The sequence below is a fragment of the Dama dama genome, chromosome 23, assembly GCF_033118175.1.
Source record: "Dama dama isolate Ldn47 chromosome 23, ASM3311817v1, whole genome shotgun sequence".
NCBI lineage: Eukaryota > Metazoa > Chordata > Mammalia > Artiodactyla > Cervidae > Dama > Dama dama.
In genome coordinates, this window is record NC_083703.1 from 23225909 (window position 1) to 23250650 (window position 24742).

Here is a 24742-nt window from a genome sequence, read left to right on the forward strand (position 1 = left end):
CAATGATAAAATAATTTAATTATACAATGTCAGATGGTGAAAAGGTTCACAAAATTGTTTATAAGACAATTACTGTTAAAAATATAAGCATATGTATCAATAAATATTCTACAAGATACACATCAACACCACAGTTTCTGATAGTAGACTTAGAAGTCATTTTTTCCTTTATTCCTCTGAATGCTTTACAGTGAGGATGGATTACTTTTTTAAAATTTATTTTTATCTGCAGAATAATTGCTTTACAATGTGTTGGTTTGTGCAGTACAACATGAATCAGCCATAAGTATACATAGATCCCCTCCCTCTTGATATGGATTACTTTTTAAATTAGAGAACTAACACATTCTTTCAAAAGCAGGAACCAGAAGAGATGGAAGAGAAAAGAAAGACAAGGAAGGGGAAAACAGGATGACTCATAATTGGGAAGGGGCTGACTTGTCACAGGAATCCAAATCCAATGCCTGCTGGCATCACAAGTGGACAAACATTTAGGTGTTTAAAAAGTGCTTGTGGAAGTGACACTTACACAAGCTGGTTAGTAGTCCTGGGGCATTCTAACTACTCAAACAAGAGGTTTGAGTTTGGACCAGATGGCAGCTTCCCTCACCCTACTAAAGTCCCCCCGGGAGAAAAAAGGGCTGGACACGGAACAGAACGCATTCTGACTTCAGATCAGTGCTCTGAAGACCTTGTTCTCCTTTCATCTTAATTTGCAGTTGCAGAGTCTTAAAGGAAATGAGATACTGCCTTCCCAACCTGTGATAGGAGAGTCTGGACACCATCACTTCTTCTGCTCCCCCAAAGGATCCTTGCCCTAGTTTGGGTGATCAAAGTCAGGCACCGCCTGGGATCACTTTCCTCAGCCCACAGCTGTGCCGCAGAACTGGTGTTGGGACATTAAAGGAACAACAGGGGCTGCTTCAGATAAGCACTCACCTCCTCCTCCCCATGTGAACAGATTGAGCGGATATCGAGAGCCACAGCGTGTGAGGGGAGGGGCGCGGGGATGGAAGATAGAGGAGCTGGCTTTTTATCCGACCTTCAAAGTCCAGCCACTTGATTATGACAGAGTCACCCTGGGCTTCTAATCAATACAGTGAGACAATCAGGCCAGGTCTTCCCGAAGGTGGGCGTTGGACTGATGGTCTCTGCTCCCTCTGAAAATCTGTGAGTCCAAAGGCCATGTGCCTGGAAGGGCACACGTGTTGCCCGTGAAAACGCATCCTACCCAGAGATGTGAGACACCCAGATTCAACAGAACGCAGGACCTACTCAGCTCTCCTCCAATGAACACAGCTTTCTCAGACTTTAAAGAAAAAAAACAAAACAAAACATAAATTCTGGGGTATCGGACAATCCTAAATTCAAAGACTATATCCCAACTTGCACTCATGCAAAGTGAATTTTCAGCATTTTCAGATGCTTTCTGGATTCTATCTTTCTCCCAGAAAAGTTCAGTGATATAGCTGAGCCTGGCATTATTTTGTGGACTTGATGAAACTGCATGGGAAGTGGGAAGTGGGTAGAAAGACTCTACCTCCTGGTATTGGAATAATTTTGAAAGACTTAACTCCACTTGAAGCTAACACTTCAGGTTTTCATCCCCTTGCGATGGCTACGTCCTTCCTGCTCTTTCCTGTGATGCTATTCTTCCACAGGTATTCTCTCACTCACCTCACATGGTCCTGTCTGGCACAGGACTTCTTTTGGCTGATAACTCCCCTCCACCCCAATCAATCACATGGAGATCTTGGATCTGTGCAGAAATATAATAATAAATTGACTCTGTCAAATGCTTAAGGACTCTACATTAGGAAAATACCATTCTAGGGTCTCTGTCATGAACAAGTAGCCTATCAAGACCAGAAGGCCCATTTGAAGCTCTGGAAATGTTTTGGTATTCTTAAAACAGGAAATCTTTCAATAATACTAAGAGGCGACACACTATAATAAAGTTCTCATGCCATAAGTATTTTTTCATTCACCTGTTTCGAAAAATAAATCCTCACAGGAGCCATCCTCTCCTCCACTGCCTTAGCTTTTTTAGGACTTACGTCATAGAAGATGGAAAAGCCTTCCTGCACCAGTTCCTTGTTTTTCTAGGTGGAGGATAACTGCAGGTGGAGAGAAGCCATGTTCACCTGGACTATGGGACGCATCACACAAAACAAGTTTGTTCCTCTGGGTTTTCAAACACCTCTTCTCCCAACTCCACTAAAATGAATGTAAAATAGTGGGCATATGGTTTGTAAACAAAATAAACTTTGTATTACAATACAAATTATGATGCTGTAGTTGGATCATCAGAACTACTCTTTTGGAAGAAAAGCAGCACAATGAAGAGATGGAGAAGTTCAGAAATCACTTTGCAGGGCACCATCTTGAAAGTAAAAACATTTCTTTCTAAAAGAAAGTGTACATGCAGCCAGGAAGTGTTTATAAATATCATAAAGTGTTCCCGCAGCAAGCATTATATTAGGCATTGGTGAAGGAAGCCAACACATCCAAAATATTATCGATCATGAATTTAACTGGGGCAAGGGTACCCAAGGTAAAATGTGCAAACATATCATCAGACTTTTGAGAGAGGCAGATGATCAACAATCTTGCCAGAATTCTATAAACAAAGCTATGATTTACCTCTGAGCAAGGATCTATTATAAGTAATCATCAACAATTGACTTGCTTTGTGAGTGATTTTTCCCTGTGCTGCCCAGTTAATGTTGCAAATCTAACTTGTATCACATATTAGATGGAATGACAGTTTCCCAAATCTGTGGAATCTAAAACAGGAGAGGACAGCATTTTAATCAATGGTTCTGCTGCTCACTGTACAACCGTAAACTTCAGTAAGCACATGCTTTCTAAAAATATTCAGGGAGGAAATAAGGACACAGGAAACTCTACATAATAACTAATTATCCAAAAATGAAGTGAAGCATTGCACATCTATAAAACTTTGTGTATATAATTAATTCTTTGCAACCTGCTTTCTAAGTGGAATTAAATCATAATTAGAATAATCAAAGGGTAGTACATACACACCTACTCATGCACATCTGTAATCCAACTTTTGTTCATGAAAATTTAATTGTGTGAAAACTACAAAAATCTGCATTGCTACTTAAATTAAAATTGGGCAAGAGACTGGAGTATTTCTTCCATTAGCTGCCAGTAACTAAATTTTCCCACATGTCTAAGGCTGAGATGGACTGAGCTCTAAGTTCAAATAGCAGTTTCTCAGGGTCTTCCACGTCCTCCCCACCGAGTCCACAGATCATCCCTGCCCAGCTACAAGAACTCGGGTAGGACTAGGCTTCCCGTTCACAACACCTCTCAAACTGCAGTGAAGCAATTAGCTGTATAAATATACACAACAATACACATGTGGATAAATGTATATCCTTGGTTGTTTAATTGTTTCCCCTACCAGTATAGTAGGAAAGTCCCTGTGTTCTATTCCTTGCATCACATAAAAACTGAATAAATATATGTTGAATGAATAAGTTACAGTCACTGCTTTATCCACCTTAGTCAAAAACTATCACCAAGGAAACCTGGAAGAATTAGGTATTTCTGAAAGCTCTGCAGAAACAATTCAGCTTTTGTCCCTGGGACATCAGTGTCTGTGTCATTCTCTGAGGGAGCCCAGTCATTCCCATGTTCTCTGCCCAACACTTAGAAATTGATAAGAATTTTTTTCCAAATCCCCAATCCTTTCTTTGTACAAACCCACTGGTTGAAGTTAAATTCTTTTGTTATCAATTATTGATACCTTTCATAGAGCCCAGGGAAACAACTTCTAACTAAAGTGATTTTCAGTAGGATATATACAATGAAATATGCCACATCATAAAAGAAAACAAAATGATTTAAGACAACGTTGCAACATGTCAACTGCAAAAATGTAATTGGCATTTCAATCATATTGGCCACTTGTGGTGTCTCATTTGGGGACATCCCACAAGTGTTTCTAACATTCATGAAGTCTGTTCTTTATCAAGATAAGAGGAGGTGGCGTCCCACAGGCAGCAAGACTAGAACAGAACCGTGTGCTTCTGACATGGAGAGTGGTCACTCCCTCTGCAACAGGGAATGGGGCTACCGAATCTCAGGTGCTGCCTTAAACAAGAATCAGCGTCCTCCCATCTTCAGGGCTTATGCTACCAGCAGTCATGCCCTTCACTTTCTGCTCCATCTGTCCTAATCTCTTCTCTCCATCTCATGCCTTCTACTCACTCACAGCGATCCTTCCTCCTGATGTCCTCCTTCTTTCTCTATGGCTCTTCGTTTTCAGTAATCACACCAGTTAGCCAACCAGCTCTATACTGCGAACTCGGGTTCCCCAGGGAGATGTGGACAGGTTCAGTGATCATCCTCCCTGTTGGGTAAAGTTCTTGTGTGGCTCCTGTCAAGGGTTCCTGGGCAGCCTATAGATCAGTCGGGTCACATCCATCTAGTCGCCTGTCACCAGAGTGACAAGATAATGAAAGTTAATTAGGGCCACGTGGCCTTGGATAGCAACCCTTTGGAAAAAGTGGGCTATCTTGATTCAAGAACCAGAAACTAGTTCATTTTAAAAGCAACCTAATTACTAAATTTGGGATGCAGAAAAGTGCCTTATTCTCTCAAGTGGAATAACAGGTGTTCAGATTTTGCTCATTTCTCTATTTTAGTCTACTAGTCCCTTTCATGTTTGCAACTTAAAAAAAAAATAGTGAAAGCAAAGATCAAAACACCGTGGTATAAATACAAAATCAGTAACTGGGCCCTTTGTTCCAATATTGACTTTTCACCCTTTAAACCCATTTTCTCATTCTATTTTTCATCAGAACTCTGCTGCCCCCAAGTACAAATATAAATGGACAAAGGCCTGAGAATTGTGCTGAGAACTGCAGAAAGTAGTTGAAGTTCACATTTGGACCATATCCAGTTTTCTGCCATCACAAAACTCTATTCAATCCCTCTGCACAGAAGAAGCAGATTACGTAAAGAAAAGAACAACTTTCCTTTTATCTACTTTTCAATTTACTATGTATGAGTATTTTTGTAAAAAGTTACTTTGCTAGACTTCTAGTGGTCATTTATCTGTAAAACTGGCTTCACAAGGCTTTAATAAAAATATAAGATCACCTTATTCTCGATCTAAATCATTTTAGTGCAGAAAAAAATCTTGCTAAGTTGGTCATTTCTCTGTGGCTTGAGTTCCAAAGAGTAAACTCTATGAGCATAGTGGGGGGGGGGGGGGGGGGGACTTTGAGAGAAAAAAAAGTAAATTCCTCAAATAAATAAATAAGCTGATTTACCATTTGAAATATTATAAGTATGTTTAATGATTAATAGCATACAAATATTTCATACTTTTGGAATATGAAAAACAGAAAATTCAAGATTAGGAAGAGTATTCTTTGCGCAAGAGCACTAAATGTGTCATCAGCAGAGTTTACTGGTTTATCATTAGGAGAATTTAGGCACCATCAAAGAACTGTTACAAAATAACACAATAAAGCTAAGACCCTAGTCTCAGTAGATTTACATGAGGGCAAAGAAAGAAACAAACTCACTTTTTCCAACTATGGGAAAATTAGGGGAAAAAGCAATTATCCTCTATGATAAATGAGCCATTCTGAGTTGGGAAATCAGAGCATCTCCCTGTTTCATGTACCCAGTTTGAGCACTTTCTATTCTTTGCTGCAAGCTGTTTCTTTCATCTTTCAAACACAAGAAAATTAAAGTCGTACTACTGAGGACATATGAGGAAGTCAGTCTAGCAGTGAACTACAATGATGTATTACTGTAGCACTTTGATATAAAATCAAAAAGAGACTCAGCTTGAAAAAGCATACCATTTTTTTTCATTTAAAGCTAAGTTTATGTGTAGGAGGAAGACACATTCTGAACGGCTCACCAAGGAAAGCGGTCTGAGGCCGGCACAGACCTTTGAGGCAATCTGACATGAGTTGTCACGATAAACCCACACCCAGGGTATTATCAATGAGCACTGCTCTAAGAAACCAAGGTGAGAACTGACAAGTGGAACCATTTTGTTACATCCTGCATTTATTTAAGCAAACCGAATGTGTAGAGATAGGAAATTAAAGCGTTATAATGTTTTACAAATACAGAAAGAAGACACAGAATAATAATACCCTGGAGAGAGTGCATCTGAGAACGAGGCTTCATCACAGGAGAACACTTGCAGGGACCACTTGGGAGCCATGGCGGATGCATCCATCTGTCATTCTTGTTCTGACATCGTTCAAATGGTTTCAATAGATAAATCAGCAATCTGCTCTTACACGAGTGATAATCCTAATGATCATGGTAGCCTTGAAGGGTTTGTGAGTAACTATACATATACAATGCTCAGCTGAATGTGTTATTTCAGTGCTGCTATACATTATGCGGGGGAAATAACAGCATATTACACAATTACTGTGACATCCACTAAAATGTGAACTAGTTTGCATAGGTTAGTCCTTTGGGCAGCACGATGTTGCTCTAGTCCACCAAGGCTTAAAGATTCACAGTGTAGAGGAAAAAATATGAATTAAAGCATTTCTACTAAAATATATTTTAATAGCTGGTGTTAACAATTTGCATAACAAAAGCCAAATTATATTAATAACGTATCATTCTGTAAGCTCCTTCATTTTAAAACATGAAGTGTTTTCTATAAAACTGTGTGCTCTCAAAGTTAGTACAATCTTGCAAATTAATCATCAATCACAATTCTACATATTTTGAAGCAAATAGAAACCAATGTGCACAAGGATTCAAGTTCATGTTTTAATCACAGGTCAAAGAGCAAAGATTCCACACCCTGCCTGTAATACACTTGGTGCTACTTATAAATGCTCAGCCGTTCATTGTATGAACACTAAAGAAGGGAACTATGATGTAGTTTTCTCTTTTCCTTTAAAGTAAATCATTCTTAACAGCAGCTGGATTACAAAGAAGTGTATACTATGCAAATTGAATACCATATATCAAACACAAAAAGCATATGGAATTCCCATGAAGATACTGGAGGTAACAAGGACAACTGGGGCATAGATTTGCCCCAGGGGTCCTTCCAGGCTTGTGGATCCAGTAGTCTAAGCATCAGGAAATGATGGCCACAGAAGCATCATACAATGTCTTGATTTTCTTGAATCAGTGCTAGTGGATAATTGCCTGGAAAGAACCTTTAATGAGTGTGGAATACTTCAAAAAGAGACTTTCATTTTAGCATTCTTCACTTGGTTTACAGAGCTTCTTGGTAACTAAAGCTTTCTCACCTCCATGTCAAGTTACCACAAACAACCATACTCTAACCACATTCAGATTATCAGAAGCAAATAGCTAAGGTATAATGGATTTATGAAGTGAATTTCATCTGGTGTAATGAATTCAGCCTCATAACATAATTCTTCTAACTTACAATAGGTATTTTAAATCTCAAACCTAAAGTTTACGTTTATGCATCTCAACCATATATAAATTCACAAAGAATCTTTCAGAAATAGACGAAAGAAGTTGGTATTTTCTAAAGTTCTAAACCTTTAGAGGTAAAATACAGTCAGTTATCACCTTTCCTAACCATCAGGAGCATCTCACTTCCCCACCATAAAAATACCAATAATCATATAATAAAATATTACTATAGAATAGGCAGAAGCTTGCTTGCTTGGTTTTCTTTCCAAGACCATAATGAATAAACAAGGGTAATCAAAAAGGCACCGATATTTTTTATCTCTATATAATTATAATTTTGGTATAAACTATATCCACTTTATATAGAGGGTGTTATTAAAGGATCACACACAATTTCTTTAATCTTTTCATTAAAAAACATTCCACTGGAGATGGGCAAACCTGAAGAAAAGATGCGCCTCTTTAAGTTTCCACTGTGTGTTTAGGGAAATCTTCTTCCCAAATCCCAGAGTGTTGTCGAGCTCAACACAGACAAGATAAGGAAAGAAAGACTGTAGCAAGACTGGCAAAACTGTATGTTCACCATCCTCAAGTAATGAACCTGGCGGCAAGAGAGGGGCTGGTCTAATCGCATCCACATTCATAAAAGGTGCTCCTGGGAACTGTGCTTGCAAATTCCTGTGTGGTCTCTGAGGTGGGGGAAGCCTGAGAAGATGCAGGGACAGTGTGGAGATCTGACAACCGGATAATTATTTCCAAGTGGGCTACACTGTGGATGTGTAAACAATAAAAAGGAGACATGAAGACGTGCCTTGTCACAGGTTAGAAATAGAAAGCTTTCCCAGAGAACAAGAATTAGTAAAAACGCTCACTACAAAAACTTACACCACAAGCGATATATTCGGTTGCTATGCTCTGCTCAAGAGAGAGATGATCCATCTAAGTTCTGTTTTCAGAACCTTTTAAAAGCATATCAAACTGCCCTTGTGCTTTTATCAGGTTTGAGAACACATCACAATTAGAAAATCAGGTGCATGCTCTCTGTGCTCAGGCATTTACAGCCCTCTTTAACTTGATTTTTAAAAGACTTGTTTTTTTAAAACCCTTCTTGAGCTGTCATATTATGTAGGATATAACTGTTGCCAAATTGAAAACAAGAGGGGGGATGTGTGGAAAGGGGAAAAGGTGTTCGAGAATGTAGTCTTGAAAATGATGCTGTAAAAATAGCACTTTGGTTTTATACATATATTTTTTTCTATATTTCTGCTTGAGACGCTTAATATCCTGACAGGCTTTAATAACAGTGACAACACCATCAAATTATAGCATCAGGAACGTGTGCAACTTGTTGTCCCTCAGTCTTTATTGTAAAATAACTGCCCTCTAGTTAAATTCTGATCAGTTCTTAATTCCTAAAGGCTGGAAGCAGAAGTAGCTTGCTATGCAAACATTATGTGAAGCTTAAAATTTGGGGAAAATTACTCCCCAAATAAGTATTGACTTTTACATTCAGTGAATCTGATTTTGAAATAAGTGGAAGAGAAAAACAATGAAACATTAAGCTGTTACTTTATGACTACTTCCCCATTATAATCATTTCAAATTCAGCTTCCTATAAATGTGCTACTTATCAAAAAGTGTACCCATCCCACATTGAGTCTGCAGATTTAATCAACAACTACTCTCTTATAATCACAAAAAGTAGTCTGTCTGGGTGAATCATAAATATTTATTTAATGGTATAATAAAACTAAGCAAGCTTGTTGCCCTCAGTTTTAATGGAAAAGAATTTTTGAAAGAATATTCCAAGTTCTGCTTGTTTTCGTAGGTTTGTGTATAAGACACCAAAACCAGTATGGGGTTTAATCAATTAAATTGCAACTGATCATTTCAGTGACAGAAAATCAGGCAAGCTGATTATGTGGTGATCTGTAAAACCCCCTCAAATAACCTCTAGTCAATTTTCCTAAATTTTTCTCTTCTCAGTTTTAGATCAGTGTCATATAGTATGTCGCTTGAGTGTAACTAATTACTCTTTTAGCCTGATAAAAATGAGACTATAGATTTCAAAACTATGTGCTTACTTTTCAAAGGTGTAAATGAATTAATATTTGTCTTTGGACTAATAAATATTTCAAGAAAAGATGTTTTACAGCTTATTTTGTTAATTTCTTTGAATATATCATTAAGGCAGATATCCCCATGGCCCATATATTTGATTACATGTTTGTAATTACATTTTGCTTTTTCAGTTTCATCACAGCTGTAAAGTCAGACCCTACATGACTGCTACCCTGTTGCAAGTCTCAATAATGGCACAATCAGAAAAACCCAGAGTTGCTGATGGGCGTGAACCTCTCCAGTGATCTCGACAGTGGACTCCAGGTAAAAACTTCATGACGTGATGGTCATGGCTGCGAATCCAGCAAGAGCCTGCAAAGTCACTCATTGGAAAATTAAAATGTGACAACGATTTCTTTTTTAATGAACAACTTGTCAAATCTCTGGTGACACCCCCCTCTCACTTCCAAATGTGATTTAGAAAATAAAAACCAGAAAGTGGAAAGGAAATCTTTTCGTTAAGCAATTTCAGTAGCTAGATTTCCATCCGAGAATCTGAATACTGTTTTCCCAAATAAGAAACCAGATCACCTGTCTCTCTGTGTGTGCAGCTGGTAATCTTTTGTTCATTGGTTTCTCCCAGCACACTTCATATTCCAGCTTTGTCACTGGCTTCTAGGAAGTCTTCTTAACTTTTAAGTCAACAGTGGCATTAAGTTAATGAAGCTGTTCAACAAATGCCTAAATCACTTATTTGCTAGCGTATACATCTATTTCCTAAGGTGTAAATCCTTCAAAACTAGAGTGCAATGCGGCAGGAGAATCTCAAGCAACTTTTCAAGTTATGCTTTTCTGATGAGCTGGCATCTAGAGGGTAGGGCTTTTAGGTATCAGCCACACTTTTTGTTTGAATAACAGGAACAGGGCAGTGCAGCTGCCTATGTTACAGAAGCTTGAACCTACATGACATGCAACAGGGTAAAGACTATTAGTATTAGGGAAATAACATACATGACCTTAAATTTTGCCCTTTGCAGAGTAGCTGTGAAGTTATTTGGTCCTGACATTCTATGGAGCCAAGCGTGTACTTAGGTTCATAGAACGTAAATGGAGAATTGGATATGCCTCGGTATAAATGAGAAATAAATAGACCCAAGTCGGCCCAGGGAACAAGGAAATTTCTTTGTTCATTGAAAGTTTCTAGATCCCTAAGGCCACCAGTCAGTATAATTTTAACAGAACTGTCAGTCTTCCACTGCTTACATTTATTATATTTAGGCAATTTTCACTTGAATTGGAAATTGCCTTGTGACTCGAAAGCTAAATGGTTTTTAAATTATCAGCTGTGTTATTGAATTAAGAGGACTGGCTTCTGGTGATTCCAAAGTGACAGCTAAGAAGTTTCATATATTTGTGACATTTGAGGGACAATCAACATCTCTATTAAAGTTTACAAAAATATGTTTTCCCAGAAGGGTTCAGTAGCCAATCAAAGGAAACCATTAACACAACTAGCAGCACCAGGTCTCCAGACTTGATTATTTGTTTATATCAATTACCAAAAATGCTGCTGTTTTTCAGCCCAGAAGTCATTCCTTCTTCCTGGTACCTGCGTGTCTAATTGTCAAAGGAAGGATAGATTATTGTAAAATAACTGCCAAGTTGTCTTAAAAGTATCTTCTATCTTTTAAAAAGATTGGGTTTAGTATACATTAGAACAAAGCTCAAAGGGCAAGGAGAAATGATTAATTAACAAACTCAATGTAATTTGCTGGAAGCATTCCGGTTTTTCCAGTTCTCTGCACCGTGCCGTACATCCAGCCGTCGTCAATGGGCTGCACGTTGACAATGTAGTCACCATCTCTGAAGGAGACTTCATCTTCATCCTGGGCGCTGTAATCGTACATGGCTCGGTAGGTCCTCTGAGAAAGGAAAGATGGGGTCACACGATGGACACCAAGACAGTCATGGCTACAAATGCCAACCACGACAAACCAGCCCACACAGAAAGGAACTGCCAGGAGCCCTTCCGAGCACATCTATTTCTGGAGCCTACTGTCTGTCCTGATTCTGTTCATTTCAAGGTTACTAGTCTGGCAAAAGGGGTAATATTGTGGACCAGAGCAAGCCACTAAATACAACAGCTAGCTGTCAAAAAGTAAGCTCTGAGCACTTGGAACTCTCTGCTCCATATTATGTGACAGCCTGGATAGAGGGTGGAGAGTTTGGGGGGGTATGTATGCCTGAATCCTTTTGCTGCTCACCGGAAACTATCACAACATTGTTTGTTAATTGGCTATACCCCAATGCAAAATAAAAAGCTTTTTTTAAAAAGTAAGCTTTGAAGCAGTAAAGCCACTCCCTCAGCTTCAGATAAGCCCAGAGACCTTAGATTATGTAGATTCTCCCCTAGTCCACATTCTTCAGAGAACAAAACTCACCAAAGTGGCAGACAGGCCCAAGTCACTGCCAAGTCATTACAACCACTGGTCCCCTGGCAGAGGCGATGAATTTTACTAAAAAATTTTGTTTCTACTTTAAAATATTTAAAAAAAAATAAAAAGAAAAAATCCATAATATACTCAATAGGATTTTGTATCACGTGATAGGAGACATTTAGCATATGAATGTCATGAATATTGAGGTACATATAATTAATTCCTTGTTATAATGAGTTGAGTTTTACTATATTTGTTTTCATTTGAGGCCAAGAATTTAGCTAATAATATCAGACAACCTCAAAATCAAGTGCATTAGTAGACTGAGGAAACTGACTGAGATGCAAGAATTTTAGAGTGATTAAAGATTCCTTACCACCCATTAAAGGAAATAAGTCATAGACACGTGACGTATAGCATAGGGAAATAGTCAATAATATTATAATAATTCTGTATGGTACACAATCTATAAGAATACCAAATGACTATGTTGTATACCTGAAACTAATGTAAAAAAATGAATTTTTTAATGTAAAAATGAACCATATTCAACCCAACTGTATTCCATGTGCTTTTATATTCTGGAGATAAACTATGAAGACCAGGGAAGGAGGAGCACTTCAATCGGGCACTTACTAGATTTGGTGAATGCTGCATTGACCTCACAGATGACAGGCTGGTCTGGTGCATGTACCCATACCCTTGAGAATGGCTTTGTTGGTAGGCTCCAGGAAGAACAGGTGCTGGACATTAAACAGACACACACACACACACAAAGAATCCTTAAAATGAGCCTCCGAGTACCCATCCCAAGCCCTCAAGTAACCCCATGCTCAGCTAGACAATTCTGGAGCAAAACGCCATTTTCAGTGTCATGTGAAATGTGAGCAGTGATATTATAAGTGACCTCTCGGGTACTATAAATTTCAGTCATTAAGGGAATATGTAGGTAATCGGTGTAACATGCAATCAAATATGTGTTAGAAATGCTTATAATCCTCTACTGCAGATGCTATATATTAAAACAACACAAATAACAAAAATTCCCATAATCTCTTAAGAAATTCATGTTTTCACTTGGCTGTGTGATCCTTGTAGGCATTTTCAAAAATAAAAATAAGAAATTTAAAGGATTTTACAGCAAAGACTTACTGTATAGCATAGGGAACTATACTCAATACTTTATAATAATCTAGAAAGGAAAAGAATCTGAAAAAGAAATAGATTTACATGTATATGTATAACTGAATCACTGTGATGTAAATTTGAAACTAACACAACATTGTAAATCGGCTATATGTCAATTAAAAAAAAAAGAAATTTAAAGGAATTTAATTGGATTGTCAGACCAGTGACAGGATATAAGTGTTTTCACAAAATATTGAATACTTAACAATAGACACTTTCAGTATTTTGAGACATACTGCTGAATGTTACCTTTACAAAGATGGTAAACATAGCATATGTTTAGAAACAAATGTTTGTTAAGCAGTTAATAATAAGTCTGTACCTTTTAAAGAAAATTTTATTTAGAATATATGGGTCATATATATGAATCATATAAGAAATATTTTATTTTGGCTATAAGTCAGTTGAATAAAGTTACAAAACCTTAGGAACCAAACCACTTAAAGAATTTCATAAACATTAAACTTCTACATAAAAAAAAGAGAGTATTCACTTAGTTTGTGCTAGTCTCACACTAATTAATGACATTCAAAAGACATAGTTCCTGTTTTGAAGAAAACAGAATTCTAGAGAAACTAATACGGAAGCTAGACAAAACCCCACAAAAATTAGTAGTGTGTATTTGTAACCAGAATCACGGGCTACACATGAAGGTATTTTAGTAGGCATAACCTTCATCATAGGACTTGTATGATACAAGTCCTATAAAAATCCACAAAAGATTGTCCTGTTTGTTCAATCAGGCTGAGTATATAACATAATTATAATGGTTGATTTACTCAGGACATTATAATAAAAGAATAAAGCAGATGAAATTCTTGGGTATTATGAATAATTACTATTTTATAAGTGGCACACATTCTAATGATATATGAGAACATCAAACTTTAAAGAAGTTTAATCATCAGAAAGTAACAAATCATTACTGTATTCTCCATATAATAGTGATATTAGGTTAAATGGAGATTTTTAAAGTAGTTCTTGAATTAATTCACATTATAATGTTGTAATTGCATTTATTTAATGTCTTTCTAGAGAAAGCACTTAACTTGGATTGCAGTATATTTTAAAGTTATTAAACATCGAATACTTCAGGAAACAGCATTTTTTAACATTATCAACTCAATTTAAATGTTTAATTTTAACAGACGTCAAGGATGTTGTCAAAATTCACTCATGAAAAAAAATAATTTCCATAAATACCTAGACCTAATTAATTAGCTGAGCAAAAAAGCTTTTCCTTGTGTTGGAAGCAGAAAGCACTGACCACTCATTTATTTTCTCCCTTGACTATCAGCAAATATTTAAAAGACTTCATGTGTGCATAGAGCTGACTCCCCTTCCTGTCACGTGGTAAGCCTGCATGGATGTGAACAATTCTCACTGTCCACTACATTCAAAGCATGCAGGCATTAGAAGAGTGACAAAACTAGTTGTCTTCCTATAGCTGTGATGGTCTTGGACACTTATCCTTTGCCCAATTAAAGAAATGGCTTAGGATACTTACAGTATTTCCTTAAATACATATTAATCAGTGACTCCAACTACATCCCCAGGCTAGTACTTCTGGACTGGGTTTTTATCCATTTAAACAAGTCATTTCTTCATTATTATCTTGAGCTATATGTGAATACTTAAGATTAAATAAGTAACCCTTTAAAATTAACTAAAATTAAAAATTAAACTTTCGATCCTTTGTCACACTATTTAACTATGACTTTTAAATTTTGATGTACAGAGTCAAGCACCATCATCTTAAAATATTTGGGGAAAAAAATAAAGAAAGGACAATGATGAAAAAAACTCTTAAATATGCTATCTGATAGGCTGTAATACATTTAAATTTACACAGGTTTAGCACCCATCAGTACTAACAACTCAAAAAATGTTGTTTAAAAGTATTCTCTAGATACAGAACCATAATTTGAAAAGATACACGTACTCCAGTGTTCACTGCAGCACTATTTACAATAGCCAAGATATGGAAGCCACCTAAATGCCGATCAACAGAGGAATGGACAAAGAAGATGCGGCACATGTATACAACGGGATATCACTCAGCCATAAAGATGGAATTGTGCCACTCTCAGAGGTGTAGATGGATTAGAGACTGTCATAAAGAGTGATGTTCAGTCATAAAGAGAAAAACAAATATCATACATTAACACACAAATGAGGACTTTAGAAAGGTGGTACAGATGGATTTATTTCCAGAACAGAAATAGGGTCAAAGATGCAGAAAACAAACTTATGATTACCAAAGCCAGAAGGAGAGAAGACTAAATTAAGAGACTGGGATTAACATATACACATGATCATACATAAAATTGATAATAAAGACCTATTGTGTAGATCAGGGAACTCTACTCAATATTCTTTAATAGCCTATATGAGAAAAGGTCTAAAATCTAAAAAAGAATGAATATATGTATAACTGATTTACTTTGTTGTACACCTAAAACTAACACAACATTATAAACCAACTATACTCCAATAAAAATTGTTTTAAAAAGTGTTTTCTAGTTTTGGCATTTAAAAATGAAGTAAATTTGCTGCTGCTGCTGCTAAGTCGCTTCAGTCGTGTCCGACTCTGTGCGACCCCTTAGACGGCAGGCTCCCCCGTCCACCAGGCTCCCCCGTCCCTGGGATTCTCCAGGCAAGAACACTGGACTGGGTTGCCATTTCCTTCTCCAATGCATGAAAGTGAAAAGTGAAAGTGAAGTCGCTCAGTCGTGTCCGACTCTTAGTGACCCATGGACTGCAGCCTACCAGGCTCCTCCATCCATGGGATTTTCCAGATAAGAGTACTGGAGTGGGGTGCCATTGCCTTCTCCGGAAGTAAATTTATGCCTACTCAATTGTTCAAATCTGACCTCCAAAAGGAATCTGTAGCTACTGTGAAATACAGAGGCAGAAGAAAGTATTTATCCTAAGCATGCACGGATTGGAAAGAACAGAAGAGTTTAGAATGAGAAATCTCAGAGTAAATACAAACTATATCCTTATGGTCTCTTCTCACTCCTTTATTGATTATTTTCATCTCCCTCTCTGGCTATATTATTTAACACAAGTCCTTTTGGGGTTATCAAACTTGTTATCTACCTTATACTTGGTACAATAAAAGATTTTTTAGGAAGATCCTATTAGGACTATAAAAATATAACTGAGAGCTCAGAGGAATCAACTTACTAAAAGCAAATGCCTATTTAAAAGCAGGCACAAACATTGCTTTTTTATTGTTTTGCTACATGAATGTTTTTTATGAAACATAGGTGGAACAAGCAAAAGGAAATTTCAAGCAGTTGCTCTGGAAATTGGGTTTATTCCTTAATAAAATTTGAGCAAAAGATGAGTAGGAGATATTGTTCATGAAAATATGGAATTCAATCAGTTTTGCAAAAGCAAGATATTAGGCTAATTTTGCAATGAACAAGAATTTATTAAGAAAGAGAACACACAGTGCCTTCCTTATTACACTAGTGGTCAGTCCCCACACACATTGGTACAGATGATGGTAAAGACTCTTGATGCTTATTAAGGCAACCACAAAACATGGAAGTGTGACTCAACTTCCATTTCACATTGATAAACCAGAGATTGACCAGAGATCTGGAAGCTGACTAAAGCTCTGCAGATTTGGGGCTCTATTTGAATGTCCTGTAATATTTATAAGGGTTTCCCAGGTGGCACTAGTGGTAAAGAACACACCTGCCAATCAAGAGACATAAGAGAGATCGGGAGGGTCCCCTAAGGAGGACATGACAATCTACTCCAGTGTTCGTGCCTGGGAAATTCCATGAACAGAGGAGACTAGAGGACTACAGTCCATGGGGTTGCAAAGAGTCAGACAAGACTGAAGCAAGTTAGCATGAATGCGTGCATAGTATTTATAAAATTGAAATTTCTCTTCTAGTGCCCAATAAATTCTTCCATAAACAGCCAATACTAATATTTTCTATTTAATGTCTAGTCTTACAATGGAAGGAAAGAAAATCAAGGTAAAGAAGTAGACAGGAAGACCATAAAACAGAAGGTGAAAATGTATGAAGAAAAATCTTTGGGAGCCTTCAGAAATCTGAAACTAGAAAAATAAGGAAATACATGCAAACACATGAAGATTAAATGAACCCAAAAAATTAATGAAGAAAAAGTAGAATTACCTCAATTAGCAGTAGAAAAAGCACACCCAAAAATGTCCCATCTGGGGTCGGTACCCAGAGTAAGCAGCAGAAGAAAAGGAGTTAATTATAGAGGTATCCTCCATGTGCCTGGTGCTTTATATATTGCCCCTTAGCAAAACAGAACAACCCTCTAATACAGGTGTCATTGTATTTCCACTTTATAGAATAAAAATCCAGAGGCTGGGAGGTTAACCAGGAAGGCATCAGAACAACCATCTCTGCACAGTGACCACAATAAAAGTCTCAGATCCTTACAGACAGAGCGGAGGTTTTGACAGCCTCACAATGACTATAGAGTAATAGTAGATATCCAAATTTCAAATGCAGAACATAAAAATAAATATGATGCTGTACTGATGTCTTGGCCAGGTATAAAACCTTTTGGGCTGGTACAAAAACACCAGACTAAGTGGCTTAACCAACATCATTTCTTTCTCACAGTTCTGGAAGCTGGGAAGTCCAAAGTAAAGCATGAGCAGGTCCGGTGTCTGGTGAGGATCTGCTTCCTGATACACAGAAGGCTATCTTTTCACTGAGTCCTTTACATGGCAGGAGGGGGAGAGGGTGATGGAACCGTGTTGGGTCTCTTCTGTTTTTATTACTTATTTATCAATATGGGGGGGGTCTCTTTTATATAAGGGCATTAATCCCATTCACGAGAACTCCACCGTCACAAACTAATCACCTCCCAAGGGCCACATTACCATCATATTGGGGGTAAGGATTTCAATACATGAATTTGGAGGGACACAAGCATTAAGTCCATGGCTACTACAGACAACATGCACAGAGAAAATAAATTGGGGGTTTACTTAAAGGCATTTTTAAAAATCTAGAATAAGGAGAAAATCAGCCCTCAGGGATTTTCCAGTAAAGAATACAAGATGCAATGAAATCATCATATTTTCTAACACCTGTATCCCCACAAATTCATGTGTTGAATCCTATTCCCAAAATGTGGTGGTATTTGGAGATGGGGACTTTGGGGTGATTAGGTCATGAGAATGGAGCCCTCATGAATGGGATAAGTGTCCTTATTTGTGGGGGCAAATATTTAACCCTGGACTCAAGGAGCAACTGGGGATTGTGGGAAGAAAGCTGAGCCAAAAGAAGCTCATTGCAGGAGAACTGAGGGGCTAACACGCGACACTCCTGGTGAGGCAAGCACCACATGGCACCAATGATGGAGGGGTGGACAAAGACCCCACTTTTGGGGTGTTGACCAGAGCAGGGCCATCTGAGAGGAAATGTAGACTTTGCAGCCAAAAAATATCTTTCCAATAATAAAATTTCCCTTTCCTCCCAGAGAAGACTTGTTTCCTAATTGGGTTGCTATAGATAGTGTCTCCCTGTGGGGCAAAAGTTGGGCAGGTTTGCTAGTGATCCTCTTACATGACTGCGAGTTTCCTAAGCTTAGCCCTTGTCAGCTGAGACACATAGCCTCTGCGTGCTCAGCATCTACCTGGGCTTGCACCCACGACCCGCTGCCTTATCTTCCTTGGAACTCAGAGGGTGGAGGAGCACAGGGAATCGGAATCCTTGCCACATGAAGCCCGTGCTGCCTGCTGTGTTGTGGATATAAAGGTTTCTTTGTTTTCTTACCAGCTGGATTTATGGAAGTGTGGCAAGAGAGCCCTGCAGCCACACTGCACTTTGGGATTGCTTGATCACTTGATTAAACAGTAGCAATCTGTGATTATATTTTCTTTTGTGTATAATTTTTTCCTGGAGGTAACAGTTAACCTCTTTTATTATTCACACTGTTCTAAGCATTCGGCATACATTTTTTAAAACTGTCTTTGCAAAACCAAAAATTATCTCTCAAGCCAATGCTACATTCCTAACGACTTTTCCTCCACGTCATCTTTGTTTTAATTTTCTAGTTGTATGTGAATTTTATTACTACAAGGTAATGTAAATCTCTTTTAGGAAAAGCAGTACACATGAAGATGTCTAAGCACCTAGATATGAGCCTCTGTGAAACCTAACAGGGGAAAGATGTAACATAGGAATACAAAATACAAATACAATAAAATTTGAATAATATAAACGAAATGCTTACAACTAGGGGGACTGACTCAGCTTGCGACTTTCTCAGGTTTTGCACCAAGAGCTCTGCTTCCCAGGAACCCTCTTAGTCTTGGGTAAATTGGCACAGTTGGTCCCTCTCCTTAAACCATGCGGGGCCCTGTGTCTAGAGTGTCAAATACACAAACTGGTGGAATCGTCACCACTTTACAGACAGGAAATGCCCACTTTACAGACAGCAAGTCCAAAGGTTAGCAAGATTCAGCAACTTGGTCAAAAATAGCAGAGCCACATAGGAGCTAGTATTTAAATGCTAACAATCTGACTCCAGAAACTAAACTCTGGGCTGTACCGCATCAACATGATCGTGCGCGAAATGACAAGATAGCAAAAGATGCATCTACAAATATGCATTATGAATTCCGAAATGTGGAAGAGCTCTACGGTGTGGAGAGGAGCTTCCAGATATGGAGAGGGCCTGACCTTAAGTCAGAAGAGTCAGCATCAACCACACACTCCCACCAGTGGGGCAGATGGGAGCGAGAGGGAGGGGAAGAAAACAGAAAGAGGTCTAATGGGGAGAAGCACGAGGCAGGCTTCTCATGATCTCAGGGGCAACTCCAGCTGTCACTGACTTTTTGTGGTAAACACAGGGTACAAACTCCACAAGAAGCTCCCATGTCTGTGGTTGATGAGGTGTGCCTGAACATCCCTGGAACGAATTATAGTGAGGATAATTCATTCACTTTTGGAAAAGCAAGCTGAAATCACAGATAGTAGAATCACTTCTGAAGCAACAGCTTTTATATATCTTTAAGGATCATTCTGGCCTCTGATAAGTCTCTGGAGTATGCATGTGAATGTGTGCTTAATCTTCTTCCTGTGGCCAATACTATCCTACGTTACCCAGGGTGACTGTCATTCAGTCACCTGACCCTGTTTGAATAATGTCAAGTCTATGTTCAAGTTACATCTCTTAATATGACATGAACTACTTTTCCAGTAAGCAGCAAAGACCCCCATCATGATGCCACCTAACAATTTTCAAAACCATCCTTTAGAAACAGCCTGAAAAATGTGACTGCCTCAAGTCATCAACATTATAGTGACAAATCGATTCCCACAGACATAGCAAGAATCTAGCCAAAAATACAATTAAGCCCAGGAGACTACCTAACCATTTTCTTCCCTAAACTTAAATGACAGACTTAAAATGTTGCTTCAATCAAATATATTGGCTAGTTAAATATTCCTAATTACTTGTTCACCACAAAAGGAAAAATATATATGAATTATGTACTATTTTAGAACCATGCATACACACATACACACATCTGGCCATTTTATTTATATATTTGGCTTAGTTGTCTCAAGTAAGAACTTCTGAAATATTGTTTTGGGACTCTGCAATTCCTAAATGTTGAAAAAGACACAAAATTAGTTATAAGTTAAATTATCTTCCAGCTAAACTTAATTAGTCTCAAAAACCCAGAAAAGCAATATGTTTTGATTTCAAAGCTGTTTTTTCTCTGGAAAACTTCAGTCTGTGAATGGTTGAACTGACAGAATTGAGCTATGACATAATGTGGTTTGAATAGAAATAGAATGCTTTGGATTGAAGAATATCTGCTATTTTGCTTCAGAATAATCCAGTCAATTCATTCCTACATTTACATTTGAATTTCAACTTGCATAGTTTTTTTCCTCAGATATATTTCTAAATTTTAGCTATCAAAGCCAGAATAATCTCCCCAGCTATAACCATAACCCAAACCACAAATACAAACAGGTCTGTCACTGATGGAAAAGGAAATAATCTCTGCTCCAAATTAGAGAGTCTTTAATAACATTCTCAAGGCACAAAATCCACATTGCACATATCTGTATCTACAGTCACATGCACACAGTCCTCCAAAATAAGACCAAAAAAAAGAAGGAATGCACACTGTGGATATGTATGTGGTTTCCTGACAAGAACTATACAATTTGGGGCAGTTCTCTCATAAGACGAAAGCAATAAAGAACTTAAGGACAGAAGGTAGATAGGGACACTGTTTCCATTTATGTAAGCCATACCACTGAGACTAGCTATTGCACACAAATTATGCCATGACTGAAAAGTCATCTCATAGCAAATCCCAATTTTCCTCAGTGACCACTACTGCTGATATTGTATAAATCAATCTTACATAGCAAGATTCATAATTATTCAAGAACAATGAAAGAAAATCTCATCACACTATTGAAGAAGCAATTCTGTAAATACTTATTGATCAATATATGTAATATATTCTTAAAGATATAAAACTGGATTATGTATTTAGTTTATTCTAGCACTAATAAAATACTAACTCTTAAGGAACATCATCAATCGATGAGGACTTCCTGAATAGTTTTACATTAGACTGCCTTAGTAACAAGTCACACTAAATATCACATCTAGGCACGTCCCCAGTATTGATTACATTTGCGAATAAGCAGGCATGTTTTTCAAGCAATGAAAAAACATTTATCAAACTGACGCAATGTGCCCCTGATATGATTTGAAGATAGGGAGATGTGGAAAACTTAATGTCAAGGAATGTCTGGCTTTCCCAGAGCCTAAGCTCTAAGTTCAAGGTGAGTGGTGGAGGCCAGAGAAGTAAACAGGTATGAAGAGTCCCAGTCAGGTAGGGAGGTGAACAAGGGGTCATTGTGATCAAGGCACACATTTATAAGCACACTGAGACAGGCTCTAGGAAAGTGCCTGACAGAATAGTAAATAAATTCGGTGTACAAAGGTCAGGTATATGGTGTAAGATAAAGATCAAGAACCAGAATGTCTGAGAAATGCAGCATAAACCGAGTGTTTGGGAGGAGGGCAGAGATCAGACAATAAGAAATAGGAAATCTGGGCACAAGAGAAGCAGGACATAACAAGGAGCCTGGATGGCAGGAGCTGATGAGAAAAACGAAGACCAGAAACTCGATCCATAGCCCAGCTGTATCAGCCTGTGGACATTTTAAGTAGTTCCTGTAAAGTCACGATCCAACCCCTATGACCTACTAGCCTGGGGCTTGGGGCGGGAGGATGTGGGCACCTGGATGAAACAGGAAGTTGGGGGAGAAGAGGGAAATTTGTGACTACAAAGGTAAGATTACAACTTGATTGCTTTATGTGTAAGACAGAAATGTAAATATATATGTACACTCAATCTATTATCCAACTTGGACCTCAATTTAGATCTATATAAAAACCAAAACTACCACTTCCCATCTTCATTGCTAACGTTTAACAATACTTAATAATAGATAATAATAAAATACTAAACAAAAAGCAAGAATGCCCAATCTCTCCTTTACGTGTAGCCACTTACAATTTATAAAGCTCTTTCAAAGCTTACTCATTTGACACAGATGCTATAGCCACATTTATATCCTTCTTGATGATCAAACCTTCCCTTTTTCCCAATCAACTTAGCTTCACAGGAAATATATTTTTAAAGTTTTATTGTTTGCTACTTCAAGTGTCAGATGGTTCTCCTTCAGACACATATGGAATCCTTTGATTTAATTTTGGCAAATCAATGAAAGACACATGTGTATCTTGGAACAAGTGCTATTCATTAGTATTTGATCCTTTCCCCAACTTCACACTCAGAAAAGGAAACTTATGACATTTCTTTCATTCCAAGTCTATTGATACTAGGAATATGAGTCTCTCTAAGGAATTCAAATTCAGTCAGAGCCCTGAACCTTTTTCTTGGGGGAGCAACAGAACTAATGAAGAGTTTCTAACAATTTACATTGTGTGTGTTTTTTTTCCCCAGGCTAGATGTACTGACTAAATGGCTAAATATAATTATGTAATATTCTACTAACTGGATTTTATATTATAAAGGAATCATTTCTTTTCCTATAGATTAGTTTCACAACAGAAATTCAGTATTTCAATCAATTCCTTAAACCTTCCTAAACTTAAAGTGAAAGTGAAAGTGTTAGTTGCTCAGTCATGTCCAACTCTTTGTGACCCCAAGGACCATAGCCCACCAGGCTCTTTGTGACCCCACGGACTACCAGGTTTCTCTGTCCATAGAATTCTCCAGGCAAGCAGGTAACTATTCCCTTCTCCAGGGATCTTCCCAACCCAAGGATCAAACACTGGTCTCCCACACTCAGGCAGATTCTTTACCATCTGAGTCAGCAGAGAAGCCCTAAACTTTAAATGAAGATATTAAACCATCACTTTTTTGACAGATTGTAGCAGACATCTCAAACCAGATGGGAAACAACAGTCAAATACACAGAAGGGAAATAATATAACTGGGATTCTCTTGTTGAATGTACTTTATTTACAGAAGTCAGGCTGGGAAGGATTGGATTTTTTTTCAGGGGATTAAGGGTTGTCAATCAGTAATCACAAAACTGATTTAGTGGCAAAAATAGAAATACTGGAAAGCTTATTTTAAATGAAGGCAAAGAGTTTAAAATCCAGAGTGTATTTTCTTATAGGTTGTTCTGGTTATCTAATCTTAAAAATGCTCATCACTGAAAACCAAGAACATGAACTTGGGACAGAAAACCATCTATAATTCATAAGACAGAAATCTTCAGTGGGAAAAGAGAATCAACAGAAAAATTTATGTGAATACTGGGCAAAGTATTGTGACTTTACGGACACTATTCATATGAAAAGATATTTAGAAACACTGCTGATTGGATACATACCCATCCCTTTCAAAATACACTAGCAGTTTATTATTGTGCCTGCGTTTAACATTTCTGCTCCCAGTTTCATAGCAGATTTAGCTCTCCATGAGGTCTATTGTCCTTCAGGAACTTAAGGCCGATCCGAGTGGTCTTCACTGAGCCTAGGAAAGCGATGACTTGCTCTAGCTCTTACTGAGCACTCCTGGGCCTGTGCCAGGCACCGGAAGGAAAGCCACATGGTCCATTCAATTCCCTGTCTCCATGTACTTCATGATCAAACAAGAAGCTAGAGAACACCGAGAGAGGAGCCATAAAAGGCATGAATTTCAGAATTCTGATGGGCGCTTCTACTCCATTGAGTCCCTACTGAGAACAGATGTCCTCAATAAACAAAACACTGAGGGAAAATTATTTATATGAGAATGGAAGTGTTAATGTAGGAATAATTTACTGATGTCTTGGTTATGAAAGGTCATTAGCTGACTCAGGTTTTGTAATAAACCTAGGTCTCAATGTTACATTCTGGTGATACATTCCACATGACTTCTTTTTAGAAAAACTATAATAAGGATTATCACTGCACTGCTACATTCAAGTCAAATGAACTTTAATTAACACTAATAAATTAAAGACTAATGCCAAGTTTTAGAGATTTAACACATGCAGCAAAGCTGTTTCTTTAAATTTCAGATCAAATTTAAGCAGAATATATTTATATATTCTACAATATGCATGAGT

The 24742-nt window shown here is 37.8% G+C and overlaps 1 protein-coding gene across 2 annotated transcripts in view; it reads right to left on the reverse strand.

The window, feature by feature from the left end:
• Nucleotides 1-5351: 5351 nt before the first annotated feature.
• The window catches only part of NEBL (nebulette), a 365265-nt gene continuing 345874 nt past the window's right edge, over nt 5352-24742 (reverse strand). Inside the window, exons 27-28 of one of the 2 annotated variants that reach the window (XM_061126176.1) lie at nt 12555-12661; nt 5352-11402 (exon numbers count right to left, since the gene is read on the reverse strand). In XM_061126176.1, the coding sequence (XP_060982159.1) occupies nt 11226-11402; nt 12555-12661 (284 nt within the window). In that variant the 3' untranslated portion in view covers nt 5352-11225. The remainder of the gene's footprint in view (nt 11403-12554; nt 12662-24742) is intronic. The other variant, XM_061126175.1, reaches the window with a different exon arrangement.